This window comes from Hylobates moloch, unplaced genomic scaffold, assembly GCF_009828535.3.
Source record: "Hylobates moloch isolate HMO894 unplaced genomic scaffold, HMol_V3 SCAFFOLD_13, whole genome shotgun sequence".
Classification (NCBI taxonomy): Eukaryota; Metazoa; Chordata; class Mammalia; order Primates; family Hylobatidae; genus Hylobates; species Hylobates moloch.
The window spans coordinates 42,747,107-42,763,588 of NW_026652288.1; the positions used below are offsets into that span (position 1 = coordinate 42,747,107).

General features: G+C 37.2%; 2 protein-coding genes across 5 annotated transcripts in view; one reads left to right on the forward strand and one right to left on the reverse strand.

Annotated features, from left to right (window-relative positions):
• The window catches only part of USP15 (ubiquitin specific peptidase 15), a 144,921-nt gene extending 134,146 nt beyond the window's left edge, over nt 1-10,775 (reverse strand). For all 4 annotated transcript variants that reach the window (XM_032173189.2, XM_032173188.2, XM_032173194.2 and 1 more), the window contains exon 1: nt 10,684-10,775. In XM_032173189.2, the coding sequence (XP_032029080.1) occupies nt 10,684-10,772 (89 nt within the window). In that variant the 5' untranslated portion in view covers nt 10,773-10,775. The remainder of the gene's footprint in view (nt 1-10,683) is intronic.
• A 612-nt stretch (nt 10,776-11,387) lies between these two features.
• The window catches only part of TAFA2 (TAFA chemokine like family member 2), a 578,950-nt gene continuing 573,855 nt past the window's right edge, over nt 11,388-16,482 (forward strand). The window contains exons 1-2 of the mRNA XM_032173196.2: nt 11,388-11,700; nt 12,341-12,420. Coding sequence (XP_032029087.2) covers nt 11,635-11,700; nt 12,341-12,420 — 146 coding nt within the window. The 5' untranslated portion in view covers nt 11,388-11,634. The remainder of the gene's footprint in view (nt 11,701-12,340; nt 12,421-16,482) is intronic.

The window sequence follows — 16,482 nt, forward strand, 5'->3', positions numbered from 1 at the left end:
GGATGCCAGGTCATTTTCATCTGCTGAGGGTGTTGTCTTACATTTTCCAGGTACTGTAAATGTGTTTTTGATAATTAGCACACTTATCTATGTTCTTAAGACAGCACATTGTTTGTGCTTTTGGGGCATGAGATTAGGAGTGGAAGAGAGATCCATGGGTTAAATGACACAAAGCATTTGCTGTGCAAATACTACTATACCAGATACCTCTAAGAAATAAAGAGATGGGGTAGATTTCGAATGAGAGAAGCTAAGAAGACAGGCTGCAAAAAGATGAGTGTGTCACTTATATGGAGTAATGAAATACAAACACATATTTAAGAATATTTACAAAACAACATTTCAACATAGTGTAAACTAGTAAGAGAAGAGGGCCAAAACAAGCTTGAAAAGTTGTTGGAGGACACAGTTCCAGATTTTAAAACTGTCTATACAGTTATAATGTGGTACTGGTATAAAGATACACAATATATGTCAATCAAATAGAGAATCTAGAAATAAACCCTCACTTTTACAGTCAATTGATTTTCAAGCAGGGTACCAAGACAATTGCGCAGGGGAAGAATGATCTTTTTGACAAATAGTTTTGGGACAACTGGATAACCACAAGCAAAAGAATGAAATTGAACTCCTCCCGTGACCACATACACAAAAAATTAACTCGGTTGAATTACAGACTTAAATGTAAGAGCTAAAACTATAAAACTTGGAAAAGAAAATATAAGAGTAAATCCTCATGACCTTGAATTAAGCCAAGCCTTCTTAGACATGATACCAAAAGCAAAAGTGACAAAAGAAAAAACAGGCAAATTGAATTTCATTAAAATAAAAACTTCTATGTTTCAATGGACACTACCAAGAAAGTAAAAAGAAAATCCACAGAATGGAAGAAAAATTTGCAAATTGACTATATGATAAGGAACCTGTATCTAGAGAACTTTTACAATGCAATAATAAAAAGACAAAATAACCAAATTTTTTAAATGAGCAAAGAATCTGGACAGACATCCAAAAGACATACAAATGGCCAATGACCAGATGAAAAGATAACATCATTACCTATCAGGAAAATGCAAATCAAAACTACAATGAGATACTACTTCACATCCACTAATATATATATATATATATATATATATATATATATATATATAAAGAACATAACAAGTGCTGACAAGGAGGTGAAAAAACTGGAACCCTCATACACTGCTGGTGGCAGTGTAAAATTACGGCCACTTAGAAAAACAGTCTAGCAGTTCCTTAAAAAGTTAAACAGGGACCTAGCAATTCCACTTACAGGTATATACACGAGAAATGAAAACTTGCAATGGATGTTCATAGCAGGATTATTCAAAATAGGCAAAAATTGGAAATTCAAATGTCTATCAATTGATAAATGGATATATCAAATGTGTTATATCTATACAATGGAATATGGTCACATACCATATAACAACATTTTGGTCAATAACAGACACATTATGTCTGGCTAAACACAGTGGCTCATGCCTATAATCCCAACACTTTGGAAGACTAAGGTGGGAGGAGTGCTTGAGGCCAGGCGTTCAAGACCAGCCTGGGCAAGCAACACAGCAAGATCCTCATTTCTACAAAAATAAAAAATAAAAAAATAGACACAGTGGTGCTTGCCTGAAGTCCTAGCTAATTGGGAGGATGAGGAAGCAGGAGGTCAAGGGTAATGTGAGCCAGTATCAGGCTACTGCATTTCAGTCTGGGTGACAGAGCCAGACCCTGTCTCTAAAAACAAAAAAGATCATAATATTGTATTTTTACCTTTTCTATGTTTAGATACACACACACACACACACACACACACACACACACACTTACCATTATATTAGAATTGACTACAGTATGCACTACAGTAACATGTTGTACAGGTTTTTTTGCCTAGGAGCAACAGGCAATACATCCCAGGTATGTAGTAGGCAATACCATCTAGATTTGTGTAAGTACCCTCTTAAGATGTTCACACGACAAAATTGCCTAACCACACATTTCTCAGAAGTTATCCTTGTCATTAAGTGACTCATGACTGTATCATTCAGCAGTAAAAATAAGTAACATATTGATATATGCTATAACATGCATGAACCTACAAAACATGTATGCTAAGTAAAAGAAGCAAGATGCAAAAATCGCACATACTATACGATTCCATTTATATAGAATATCCAGAATAGGCAAATATATAAAGACAGAAAACAGATTAGTAGCTGCCTAGAGCAGAGGAGTTTGGGAGAGAAATGGGAGGTGACTATTAATGGGTATGAGGTTCCTTTTTGGGATGATGAAAATATTCCAGAATTGATTATGGTCATGGCTGCACAACTCTTTTGAGTATACTAAAACCCAGTGAACTGTCCACTTTAAGTGGGCAAATTGTAAGGTATGTGAATAGCATCACAATAAAGCTGTTTTATATATACATATATATTTTAAAAGCAAAGAATGGAGGGGCCACAAATTTGGATGAGATTAGAGGTGGTTTTAGAGACTGACTTTGAACTAGGTTTTGAAATGAAAGTCAGTAATTTTTAAGAAGTATTAGAAACAACAGAAATGGGGTATAAAGGCCCCAAAAGCAGGAAAAAGCAAATAATTCGCAGGAAATGGGAGACACTATCTGTATCAAAACAGAGATACATTAATTAGAAATGAGACTGCTGAGACTAGAAGGCTAAACCAAGAAGACTCAGAAAATTCTAGAGGCTCTTGATATTAATAACAAATGAAAATGTGTTTAACAAGTATTACAAAGCTGTCATTTCTTGATTTTAATACTTTCAAGTATTTGTCTTTCAAAAAGTTGCTTCCATAATCTGGGTATGGCTCTATCACGCATAGGCAGGCAGTACAGTTAGAATTTAAAATGCAAGCTTTAAGTTAGACCTCCTGCTCTACCACTAAGTGTTATGACCATATACATTTAACTATCTCAGTTTCTGTACTGGTAAAATGAGAATACTACCATGTATTTCATATATGTAATATATTTGGGACAAATATATTACATTATATAAGGAACCTGTATCTAGAGAACTTTTAAAATGCTCTTAACATAGTAAATGAGTAATAAGTTTTTGTAAACCATAGCCACAACTATGTGGTACATATAAATACTTAGCTACATCTCTCCTGAGAATTAAAAAGTTCTTCAGCTTGAAATCCATTCAAATGTATGAATATAAATTTCCCATCTTTTTATCAAAGGCAAATCTCTTGACTAAACTGTTAAACTTTGTCAAGCTGTAAAAACATATGGGTAAATAACAGAAATCAATCCAGATTACCAGGTGTTTTCTACCTGAAGCAAGGAACTTGATGCTCTTTTCAGTTAAGTAACTTTGTCTCTAAATGTTCTCAGGTCTTGATTTAATGGGCTCTAAACTTAGAATACCCTGGCCTCAGAGCCACCCTTGAACTTCTTTGTGAGATCTTTGACTTCTTTCACAAAGGAAGTCCTTTCTACTGGTACTTCTGCTAAATGATTTTCTCTTATGGTGGGGAATTACCACACTAATATCTGGGTCTTCTCAAAACTAAAGGGAGAATGGAAAAGACAGTTAGCATTCTTAGTTCTCCTTTCTTGGAGGAAAAAAAGGCGTCATTATTACTCTTTTCTTTTTGGAGAGCTATAAGTAAACCACGTAGAATCTTAGTGATGGAAGTAGTAAAGGCAGTCTAGGCAGAATTAAATGCAGGTTAATCTTATAGGGGTTTTCTGTTTTATATTATAATTGGAACTTATTACCTCCTTCGTAAGGAGCCATTTTTGACCCTTCCCTCAAATAATTTTAATCTGTATCCAAAACTGAGGCTACTTACTAGGCTTATGCTAGATTTCTTGAATAGTGACTTTTGTGTAAACTCGGTGATAAAATCTAAAGGATCTAGGTTCCCCTGTTTAAAGGATAAATGGGAGAAAGAGTCTGGGGAAGGGGCTTCAGAGGAATGAATATGAGACATAGAATGTGAATTACAGTGGTAAGTGAGGAAATTAAAATAAAAGAAACAAGCTAGACTGACATTACTCAGGGAAGAAAAAAAGTATTTAGTAATTGTTGAAAAATTCTATACAAGGACTAAGAAAAAAGAGAAATTCCCATGGTTTAATGAAATATTGTTTGAATTACATTCGAGTAGTGACAGCATAAAACCATTTTTAATACTAAGGATCTATTCCTAGTATTAGATAGTATCTAGTACTTTAAATCTTTATAAACCAGGTATTTAAACCAGCTCTGAAATCATCAAAGATAAAATGAAGTGTAATAAGAGCATGTACTTTAAAGGCTGCGTAAGTGTAAAGCATTTAAAATAGTGGCTGCGACAGACTAAGCATTTAATAAATGTCCGCTGGTAGTAAACTATGAGCAAGCCAATTAATTTCTCTCAGATTCCTCATCTATAAGCCATATAAATAAATATATTTTGGTCCTTCTTTTGAGGTTCAAATCTCATAATGCACATGATCAACCTTTATCAGTTGTTCTCTACCTTCCCCTTATTTCCCTACCAATATACCCAATATATACCAATTCACTTTTGTCAATAATCATGGCTTATTAATGAAGTGATTTTCAGTGGAAAAAAGAAGAATCACTCTAAACTCACATCATAAGATACATTCAAGACAAAGATAGCAAAATTGACTGTTTTATTATTGTATCTTCGACTATCTTAATTTAAATGTTCTTTCACTTCAAAAATTCTTTAAGAGTTATCTCTAGGGAAAAAAATCGGTTGGTAAACATGGAATATAATAATGCTTTCATATTTGCATTTTCCGTGCTGAGTGGTTCATATGGATTTAAGTCCAAGAAGAAAGCCTTATGTATTTGTGGCTTACAGTAAACCAATACCATACTTTTAAAATATGGACCAAGTACTGAAACAAAATAGCCTACAAGATCTTACTATATCCTTGATGGGTTATTTCTGTAAAACTATATGTGAAGGGGCCATATCATCTCTAATAAGAGCTAATAATTATTGATAAACAATTAGAATTCAAAAGCTCAATAGTAAATGACCTCAGATTTTTCTTGTCTGAATCTACTTGTGGATCAAAATGACATTAGCTCTGTATATTCAGTTATTCACCTATCAATCTTTAAGCATGTTTTAATTTCCAGAAGCAAGGTGTTAAGATTTCCTACATGTTCTATCATATCTAAACTGAACAGTCACAAGAGGCAAATGGTAGAATTCTGCTACTAAATATAAAATAGACTTCCTTTAAAAAGAAAAATAGGTTCTTTTCTTTTTAAAGTGAATCTACTTTTTAAAAAATGAATCTTTAAAATAAGAGACAGACAGAGGCTGGGCATAGGGGTTCACACCTGTAATCCCAGCTATTAATACTTGTGAGACTGAAGTCAGAGGATCATTTGAGGTCAGGAGTTTCAAACCAGTCTAGGCAACACAGTAAGATCCCATCTCCACAAAAACTTTAAAAATTAGCCGGGTGTGGTGGCGCACACCTGTAGTTCCAGCTATTTCAGAGGCTGAGGCAGGAAAACTGCTTGAGCCGAGGAGTTTGAAGCTACAATGGGCTATGACTATGCCACTACACTCCACCCTGGGTGATGAAGCGAGACTCTGTCTCTAAAAAAAATTTTTTTTTAATAAAATCAGAGGCAATGTGGCACAGTGCTTTAAGGGCACAAACCAAAGACCTAAACTACTTGGGTTCAAATCCCAGCTATACCACTATGTGAAAACCTTTTTGAGCCTATGATTCCTATTTTGTCAAATGTGAATAACACCGATTCCCAGAATTGTGGTAATATGGTGATGAGTAAATAAGTCAATAAGCATTTATAACAGTACCTGGCACATAGTGTTTTTAAATGTAACATTACAGGTCATGGCCTGACAAACTAATTTTATCTTGTTACACTTATATAAAAGCAAAATTGTTAACTGTCACAAAACCATTTTGCAAAAAGGTCATTTAATGCCTTATATGTGCTAACAGGAAAATGGTATAATTTAGAAAAAAATAAAGCCTGAATTTCACCAAACAGATAAATGAAATCATTGACTAGCTCTGGACCTTCCTGGCCTATTAGGGTACATTAACCCCGAACTCACTAACAGAAGTCATTTAAAAACTTACGAAAAAGGCTTAAATTAAGACAAGTTGCTTTCCTAGATTTTTAAGCATCTAAGATGTGAAACATGCCTTAAGGTCACTATCTCTGCCCTTGTTTTCACCAATTTACCAAGACTGAAAAAGTTTTTCCTTTTGGTTTCATTTCCTATAAATGATGTAGTATATACCCTACTCTGGTCGTAAACACCCTGGCACTACTAAAATTAATTTTAAAAGTAATAGTAATATAAAAATTTCTTTAAGTCTACACTAAATATTTTGAAATTCATGTTGAGTAATAGTGTTCTTTTTCATTATTAAGGGATTTGTGAATATAAGGTTATTTTCTTTTAGTTTCAAAGTTGCATAAACATAAGGGATCAAATAAAATTAAGTCTCAGAGATTTCCAAGTAAGAGTAGGAATGGACAGAAACGTCTAAAAACTGAAATCAACGTCTCTTGCCTAAAACTTCATTGATCAGATTCTTTGGCAATTATTGAAACGAAAATGTCATAGAGATTTTAAATGCCTCTACACACAAATTACTTACTCTGTAAAGTTACCTACTACAGTTATTAGGGTTTATACAAAAATGGCATGCAATGTTTTGCTAAACTGCAAAAGTTAACTACACATTACCACTTAACAATCATACACAAAAATTACTGAAAATGATTAGCAGATGAATAACATTTAATAAAAATGAGGGAAATGAAGCAGTGCTTTGGATGATTTGTGGTTATGTTTTATTTTAAATAGGCCCATTTCTTTAAAAATTTCCAGGCCAGAAATTTTACAGGTGGTTCACACCTGTAATCCCAGCCCTTTGGGAGGCCAAGGTAGGTGGATCACTTCAGGCCAGGAGTTCGAAACCAGCCTGGGTAACATGGGGAAACCCTGTCTCTACTAAAAATACAAAAATTAGCCGGGCGTGGTGGCATGTGCCTGCAGGCCCAGCTACTCGGGAGGCTGACGTGGGAGGATCACTTGAACCCTGGAGGTGGTTGCAGTGAGCTGAGACCACGCACTGTACTCTAGCCTGGGCGACACAGCGAGACTCTGTGTCAAAAACTTTTTTTCCAAAGAGAGTATTTTATAACCCATAATTTTCTTTGTAACTCATTAACTACCATTCCTTAAATATGTTCCTAAAATACTCATGTATACCTTAAGCAAATTATCTTGTCTCATCAGACGAAACCACCATGTATCTGAAAATTGTTTTTAATTCATCCTAAGCTATACAATTCTAGTTCATGTATCTCTTTCCCGTAGTTCCTAAACTCTAAACCTTGTTCATGGTTTTCTGATCTCTTGTTGGAACTGAAACACAGATCAACAAATATCATTTTGAGACTGCTTTACTCCTTATACAAATCAGTGCTACCTTCTTCTTGCTTTTTAAAAAAGTATTACTCTCTTGTATTAATTTTGATTTACTTCTCAATATAAAGTCTAGAACCAAATATATCATAAAGTATGTTTCTCTTCATCTCACACTTCTGTAACTTATTTTCATCTCTAGAAAATCAGTTTTTAGATAAAAATCATTCACTGCTTACAAATAAAGAGAAACTGTAGTACTTACACAGAATCAAATAAATCTTTATACTTGCCTAGGTATGGAAGTTAGTTACCCAAGTTACCATGAGACAGTCATTATCTGCAAAGTGCTCAAAAGCTAGTAAGTGAAATTTATTCACTCTGATGCATTTGACTATAACTTCAGACATGTGTATTAAACTTTCAAGCATAAACTTATGGTAAACCCACCATTTTTTCTCAATAGCCCAGTCTTTCCTAGGAAGTTACATACATATGCCACGACAATATTCCATAGGGCAAATTTCAAATAACCTGATTCAAAGATTAAAAAAAGATATTAAAAGGAAAAACAACTTTCTAGTGAGTTCCAAAAACATAAACTAAATTATTACATATCCCCACCAGTTCTGTACTTGTTAAGTTCATCATCAAATTTATACTTATCAAATTATTCTCTTTAAAACTCTGAATCAAATTTTTGCTCTATACTACTTTGTTTTTGGACAGGTTTCACTTGCTAATTTGCAAATAAACTGGCTCACAAATAAACCAAACTGGTTTCTGCAACTCCCAGTACCATCTTTCTCTTGCAGTTTTTTTCCTTTAAGAGAAAATTAATGTGAGGATAAACTTGCACAATCTGCTTTTATCTAAATATGTGGTCCTCAGTTTACTTTTATTTACAATAAAAGCACTGAAATGACTCAAATTTATGAGCCTCTTGTATTTAGTTATGGTTCATACTTGTGATACTAGCATTTTGGGAGGCTGAGGTGGATCACTTGAAATCAGGAGTTCAAGATCAGCATGGGCGATACAGTGAGACACTGTTTGTACCTATAGAGCTATACCCGCACACACACACGCACATATATAAAACAATTTACATCAATTTTGTAAAAAAGCAAAAACATACTTATTTGAAAATACCAAACTTTATAAACGCTCACAATGCACATATTGCTCCTGTCATCCTGTAGTGTCAACACCACCAATTACTCCATATACAAAAACGTGACATTAATAAGAGACAATAACACTTATATTTTAAGTTACAGACTTATAGATTTCTATTTTAAGGAAATTCACTTTTTAAAATAAGGTGGTAATAGGTTGGGTGAATTAAGAATTTTTAAATGTTCTTTAACTTACAATAGCGAGTGGGGACTTATTTGTCATTACCACAAGCCAAGGTAAACATGGGTGTCCTAGGAAATGTCCAATTTCCCCACAGTAATAAACATCTAACATTATAATAAAAATTACTTTTTTTTTTTTGAGATGGAGTCTCACGTTGGCCACGCTGGAGTGCCGTGGCCGGATCTCGGCTCACTGCAACCTCCGCTTCCTAGGCTCAGGCAATCCTCCCGCCTCAGCCTCCTGAGTAGCTGGGACCACAGGCGTGCCACCATGCCCAGCTAATTTTTCTGTATGTTTGTAGAGACGGGGTTTCGCCATGGTGCCCAGGCTGGTCTGGAACTCCTGAGTTCAAGTGATCCTCCCTCCTAGGCCTCCCAAAGTGCTGGGGTTACAGGCGTGAGCCACCCTGCCAGGCCAACAGTAACTATTATGAAGTCACTTGAAGATTCTATTTTTTTGATATAATGAAACAAGTATATATTTACACCCTTAGGTATTTCTATCACGCAAACATAATATATAGCCTACCAAAAAAGAAAAAAGAGACTAAGACTTAGATCAAGGTTAAATTAAGGTCCCAAGTCTGCCACCTATTAGCTTAACTGAAAATGATCCCAGTATCACAGCCTCTTGTCAGGAGTAAAGAGCAGAGATAAGAGGGTAACTAAAATTTAATATCTCATAAATATGAAATTCTTAAGATATTAAAACGAATCAAGATAAAAACCTTATAATAAAATTACTGTCCATTTTACAGAGGAAGATACTGAGGTGCAATGAGTTAAATTAACTCTCTTCAAAGTCATACTGCAAGTTGAGTGGTGAAACTGTGACATAACTCAGGTCTAAATCTTACTGCTCCTTTCACTATGCCATACTGAAACACTCTATAAATTATATACTACTGTTATGGTAACAGTGGAAAGTGAAAATATTTTTTATTATAATGAAGAGGCACATTATGCTTCCCCAAAAATAATGAATTTTAAATTATGTTACATAGTCACATATTTAAGTTATTCTAGATGCCACTTGATATGGTCGACAAGTGTGAAAATGTCCACATACATCCTTCAGTATTTTAAATGTATATCCTTTGGCATTTTACAAGTTTGAATATTGGCAGTTAGTTAAGCCTCAAGTGGACTTATCTACTTTTTACAGGCCTACTTTATCTTTCAAACAGAAGGGAAGGGCTGCACGTCTAACAGAAACGCTGCCGGCTTCTATCAAACCACCACTAAAGCACAAGACCACGTGGTCTCTCATAAGCCCAAGGTTCCCTACTCCTCTCCCTCCTTTGACAAGGAACTGGAAACTAGGGTTTCTGTCTCTTATGTGGAGCCCTGACATGCCACCTGTGTAGTACAGACCGCAAACATCCTGCAGCCTGCTTCCCGGAAGACTACAAGAATCAGAATAAAAGGGAACTTGGACGCCGACAATTCTAGGAAAGGAAATGAACAGAGAAGTAAAGCCGGTGAGATCGTGATAAGCCGCCGCACCGGGACCTGTTAAAACAGCGTATATAAGACTCAAACCAAACCACTATAACCTATCATTCGGGAAGGCCTGAGGTGGGAGCGGCACTACGGAAGGAAGGAGGACGAAGAGAACCGCACGAGTCAGAGCCGCCGCCGCCGCCGCTCCCTGGATACCTTTCAGCATGCCCTGGCAAGCCACGAACCCTGACCCTCATATAGAGTCCAACCTTTGCCCCAACATTTCAGAAGCAGCCAAAATCCTGCTGCCCCGGCGGCCGCCGCCGCCGGACCTGCCCGCACCTGTCACTAGCGAAAGACACCAGTTCGCGGCTCCCGCCCACTTCTCCACTATCCTCGGGCAACCGCGGGCATCTCAACCCCTTTCTCTTACCAAGTGTCCCCTTTCCGGAGCGAGGTTTTGAGCAGCGTCGCGATGTCAGACCGCTGGGTGTCCAGATCCGCCGCTCCGCCTTCCGCCATCTTCTTCCACTAGCGGTAGGGGAGGTGGCGGCGACGGCGGCGGCACGCCCCAGAGCATTATGGGAATGGCGTCCCACGGCCCCTCCCAGTCGGCCGGTCGAAACCAAAAGACACAGGGAGCGGGGGTGCTCCTCGGGACAAGAGGAGGCCCCGGGGGCGGACTGAGTGCGCGGCCATGGTCTGCTGCCCCCCATCGGTCCCCGCCCGTCCAGCATCTTGCCTTGGCCTCTTCTGGCCCGGGACTGCCGGGTTTTAGCTCTCCTCGCCGCCGAGGGTTCTGGCTGTCTCTCGCTAGAGGGATGCCACCGCCCTGTCCTCCCATCCTCGGCGTTGCCTTCCCCTCCCTCTTTCCCACTGACGCCTTGAAAACCCTTATTTGCGCATTCACTCACGCTTGAGGGTGAAGTAGGGTGGGGCGGGGGGGCGTGGGGAAGGCTAAGATATGGCAGAAAATGTAGCAGCTCAGTGACTGGGCTTTTCGTTACGAGTAGGATAACCCAAGCTCGGTGAATATGGGCACACACAAAAAACATTCCGAAACCGAACGCTTGGTCTGCATGCCCTTCCTGGGTTCCTTCCAGCGCTCTTACTCCCGTTATAGGTGAGGACCCTTTATAGGCTCTTTGTGACGCCTCCCCAGGCACACCCAGACGACTAAGCTGCAGTGAAAAACATGTCCCAGTTCATCGGTGAAGAGGGAGTAGAATATGGACAGTATTGAATAATGCCAGATATTAAAGGAAGAAAACGTGCGAGAAATCCTCTTGTTTATACAACAGTAACATTTTCTTAGCCCCATCTTCGTATGGTGCCGGACACCTGAAATGAAACTAGATATGTCTTTAATTTGAAGTCAACGATTATGTTACAAAATAGAAAATCGAGTCGCTTAAAAATCAAATGCCAAGGTCACACAGCAGGTGGAGAGGTGAGTGGAGAGGCTGGTTCAAGAGCCCACATTCTATACAGTATAGCACGCTCACTGCCTCTCCTTATGAAAGCCTGAACTAAAATGTAAACTCCTTAAGAGCTGGAACTGGGTTCATCTTTTGTTTTAACCTCGGTACACTTGGTGGTTAGCACAGTACTGATGCACATGTAAAAATCACCTAAAGATTTGTTTAATAAATGAATTGTGGCAAAATTACTGAAGTATTCCCAAGCATGATGTCCAGGGGTTTGATTTCAACATACCATATTGATGTGAAAAGTCCAAAAGATGGGCCTGAATCCCTGCATCATTTCTCGTTTGCCTATTTTAAACCCTAACTCAGTTGGTGAGAATGCAATAAAGGTAGGTGTAGTTATGCTAGTAGGAAGTGCTGAATCCTTCCAAGTTAAAGTAGTGTATATTGGCATTATGATTTGTGTATATCAGTATTATGCTTATGATTGCTTATTTCTGCATAATAACACTATTTTGCATTATCATGCCAACCTTGAATTGAGAGTTTTAAAACAACTTTCAGTGACTGCTATTTCTGGCTTTTCTTCTGACAGGTTAAAAGATTAAGAGTTTCTCTAACCACGGCTACCCTCTAAAAGTCACATTTTCCCCCTTTTTCCAGTCACTCTCTGAAAGAGAACAAAGTAATTTTCTGAAGGGAAGCTGCAGAATGTGGAAAACACGTATTGGAGCTACATGGACGTAAGTTCAAACCTCACTTCAACCTTTAGCTGCAAAGTTCTTACCCTTTAATTGAATCATAAAATTGAGTATAATAATACCTACCTTAAGGGATTTTTATGAAGATTAAATGAAACAATTTGTGTTTATTGCCTGGGACGTAATAGCCATTCAATAAACACTAGTATTGTTTATTGATGACAGGGAGAATTGTACAGTATGTGAATTATACCTCAATAAAGCTATTGAAAAAAAGTGTTAGGGGCTTTGAAGGCAAAACTGTGCTCTCCTTCATTGTATAAACATAACATAACCAAGTAGCAATAAATCATTCATACCCTAATGTCCAGTTTCCCTTAAAAGAAAATGCATTTTTGAAGCATTGACACAACCATACAATGAAGTAAAATAATATTTTCTTCACTTGCACCATGCTCAAGGCAGCAAGTTAACTGGATATAGATGTGTAAATTCAATGCCAATTTGAATTATACATCAGATTTATGGAGCTGTTTTGTAGACCTAAGTAACTGCCATCAGAGTGAGGAAAGAGATAAAATTATAGTATTTTATTTAGCAAGCACTTACAGAGTGCCTAGCATGGTTCTAAACACTTTAAAATACTAACTTAATTCTCACAGCAATCATATGATTTTGGTACTATTGTTATTTCAAGTCTATAGATAAGGAATTGAGGCAAGTTAAGTGGCAGAACCTAAATTGAAACCGGGCAGTCTGGCTGCAGAATCTGGGAAGTTTGGGTAAACTTCTATTTTTCTATTGACCTTTATTATTTTGTTTATAGCAATCAGTGTTTTAGTGATATCAGTTGATCAGTTTGTGGAAATTCTGCTTATTTTACTGGTGCTTCTCTCAATTATGAAGAGAAATAAGACACTGTTCATAAATTGGTTAAAGTCCACATCCCTACTGAATAAGTAGATAAATGGATGAGAAAAGCTACTTCACCTTAATCACCAATAATTGAATATAAATCAGGGATTATATCTGCTTATTTAGAATGAATGTCTTCACTGATGCATTCCTTAGTCAACTTTTGATGAATGTACAGTTTGCTTGGTGATTGTTATTTCCTTCTCAGACTCTCTGTATCTTTCTTGTCAATTTAAAACATAACCTAGAGAGTTGAGTATGCTGAGTACTTAGGCTAGATATGAACAACCTGGACCTCATAAAGTCACAGTTGGTTGTGAAATTAGAGATTCTCTAGGAAGGATTCCTTTACCCTCTAGTAATTCCAAACCTCTCTGCTTACTGATATTTAAACAATTCCTTTAAGAGAGGTTCTTTTACTCAATAATTAAGAGATGGGACTTCAAATGTAAATACTCCAGGAGAGAGTCAGGCTTAAAACAAAATTGTCAAAGAGAGCCAGTTTTCAGCCTGGGGTGAACCAGAGAAAAAAAGCACTGCATTTTGTAATACAGTTTAATGGAGGAAAGTACAAAGGAGAATTCCAAGATGAGTTTTGCCTATTTTGTAATTTTGTGTGGGACTGGCTACATGAGCCTAAGGGAAAAATCTGCCTAAAATTTGAGTGGACTTAGCAAATCACACACACATACGCACACACACACACATATATAGTGTATATATACATATACACACATATATACATATATATATACACATCCACATACACACACGTACACACACACAGAATCAGCACATCCCATAAAAGAACAATGTTTGATGACTGGCTGTCTTTCTCAACTCTTCCTGTCTTTGATATTCAGGAACCACTGTCTCAGTTTTTCCTTCTCCTTGTCCTTCCTCTACAGTTATTCCCGCCCACGACCCTACCACCCACTCATTCTTACTCACCTCTCTAAACCTTTCATTCTTTTATCTTATGTAATTGTATAATTCTCGTCTCTCTTTACCAGCTCTCAGAGCAGCTAAAAGGCAGTGGAAAGGCGGGGGAGTAGTGCAAACACCAAAATAGCATGTAGTAAAGTGCTTAATCTGTTAATGATATTTTGAAACTTGGGATATGAATAAAAGTTGTAAGTGCCACGAGGCACTTTTGAAAGCTAAAAAAATTACAGAGGGTCCTTATTTCAGACAAATGTTAGGTTCTGATAAAGAGAATGAAAATATAGTAAGATGAAAACACTGCCTTTTACAAAGAGCCACTGTACTTGGATTTTGACTCTGGCTCAGTGCCACTTGCTAGCTGGTAACCTTGGCTAAGTTATTTATTTTCTGTGACCATTCGTTTTCTTATTATAAAATAAAGTGATTAGATTTCGGAGGCTGAAACTCAAATACTTGCAGGGGTTAGATACAGCTAACATAAATGGGTGAAGGTAATCTGTTGGGGATAATAAGGAGTTGTGGGACTGTTGAGCTGTCTATCCCAATTAAAGGTCTAAATTTAAAAAATTAGAGCAAACAATATTATATTTTCTGTCCTATAGGATCTAAAAAGTTTAATTTTAGCATGGGCATAAAGTCTACAAATTAATTAATCTAGGTTCCTACTTTACATCCTTTTTTTTTTTTTTTTGGAGATGGAGTCTCACTCTGTTGCCCAGGCTGGAGTGCAATCGCATGATCTGGGCTCACTGCAACCTCTGCCTCCCAGGTTCAAGCGATTCTCCTGCCTCAGCTTCTTGAGTAGCTGGGATTACAGGCAGCTGTCAACACGCCTGGCTAAATTTTGTATTTTTAGTAGAGACAGGGTTTCACCATGCTGGCCAGGCTGGTTTCAAACTCCCAACCTCTGGCGATCTGCTCACCTCGGCCTCCCAAAGTGCTGGGATTAAAGGTATGAGCCACCACGCCTGGCCTATCCTCTTTTTAAGAAGTACATAAAGTGTGCTAGAAAGCTGACTATACCATGAAATTTGATATCAGTCTGCCCTATAGTGGACTCTCACTACATGCTGATAGAACTAAATTGATTTGTTTTTATTTATTTGAGACAGAGTCTCACTCTCCAGTTGCCCAGACTGGAGTGCAGTGGTACGATCTCCGCTCACTGCAACCTTTGCCTCCCAAGTTCAAGAGATTCTTGTGCCTCAGCCTCCTGAGTAGCTGGGATTACATGCATGTGCCACCATGCCTGGCTAATTTTTGTATTTTTAGTAGAGATGGGGTTTCACCATGTTGGCCAGGCTGGTCTCGATCTCCTGACCTCAAGTGATCCACCTGCCTCAGCCTCCCAAAGTGCTGCGATTACAGGCATTAGCCACTGCGCCCGGCCAGAACTAAATTGATTTGAATCGATAAGCAGATCAAGTATCTAACAGGTCTAGAATTATAATAAAAAATCCTTAATAGGCATAGTATATTCTGCGGGTCCCGAATATTTAAAAATTAAATGTACATGTATGGTAGGAAACTTTCAAGAAAGTGTTAATTTATCCCATCCAACTAAGAGTGATATAGATCAAATCAAGGTTCATAGTAGGAAAAATCTACATACTTTATGTTTTCTTTACTTGTTATTTACATTTATTGACAGATTTCAAGGTTGATAAAGAACCTCTACATGAAAATATTGAAATGTTTAAGCAGCCTCTGAAGTCTTTCTTAAGCCTCATAATAATGAATGGACTTTAGAAAGCTAAAAATCATTTCAAATATGCTGATCATTTTTTAATTTTTTTACTCATTTAAAAAATATGCTGATCTTTTGTTTTAAATGTCAAATTTAATTAAAATACGTTAATGTTATATACTTGATCCATTTTACTTTAAATCTGTTTCATTCAAAAGTTTAAAAATAATTATTTTATGCTCATGGATCTTGGAAATCTATACTACCAAAGTGAAGTAGAGAGTTGTTCAATGGTCCAGTGATTCTGCAGCTATATAGATTCCAGAGAGATTAACTTTGTTTTTTCCCAAGAGAAGCTGAATTATTCAGACTTTCTGTTTGGACAATCCTTCACTTCATTTGGGCTGAGATAGAAAAAGGATTTAAATTGCTTACAAAGAGTCTTAGAACAATATAATAGCATGTCTTCAAGAATGTATCTATGTTTCAGGACTGATGGAAACATTAAATAGGTATTCTTTATAATGTGCTCCAGGTTTTGCTAAGCAACAGGACAC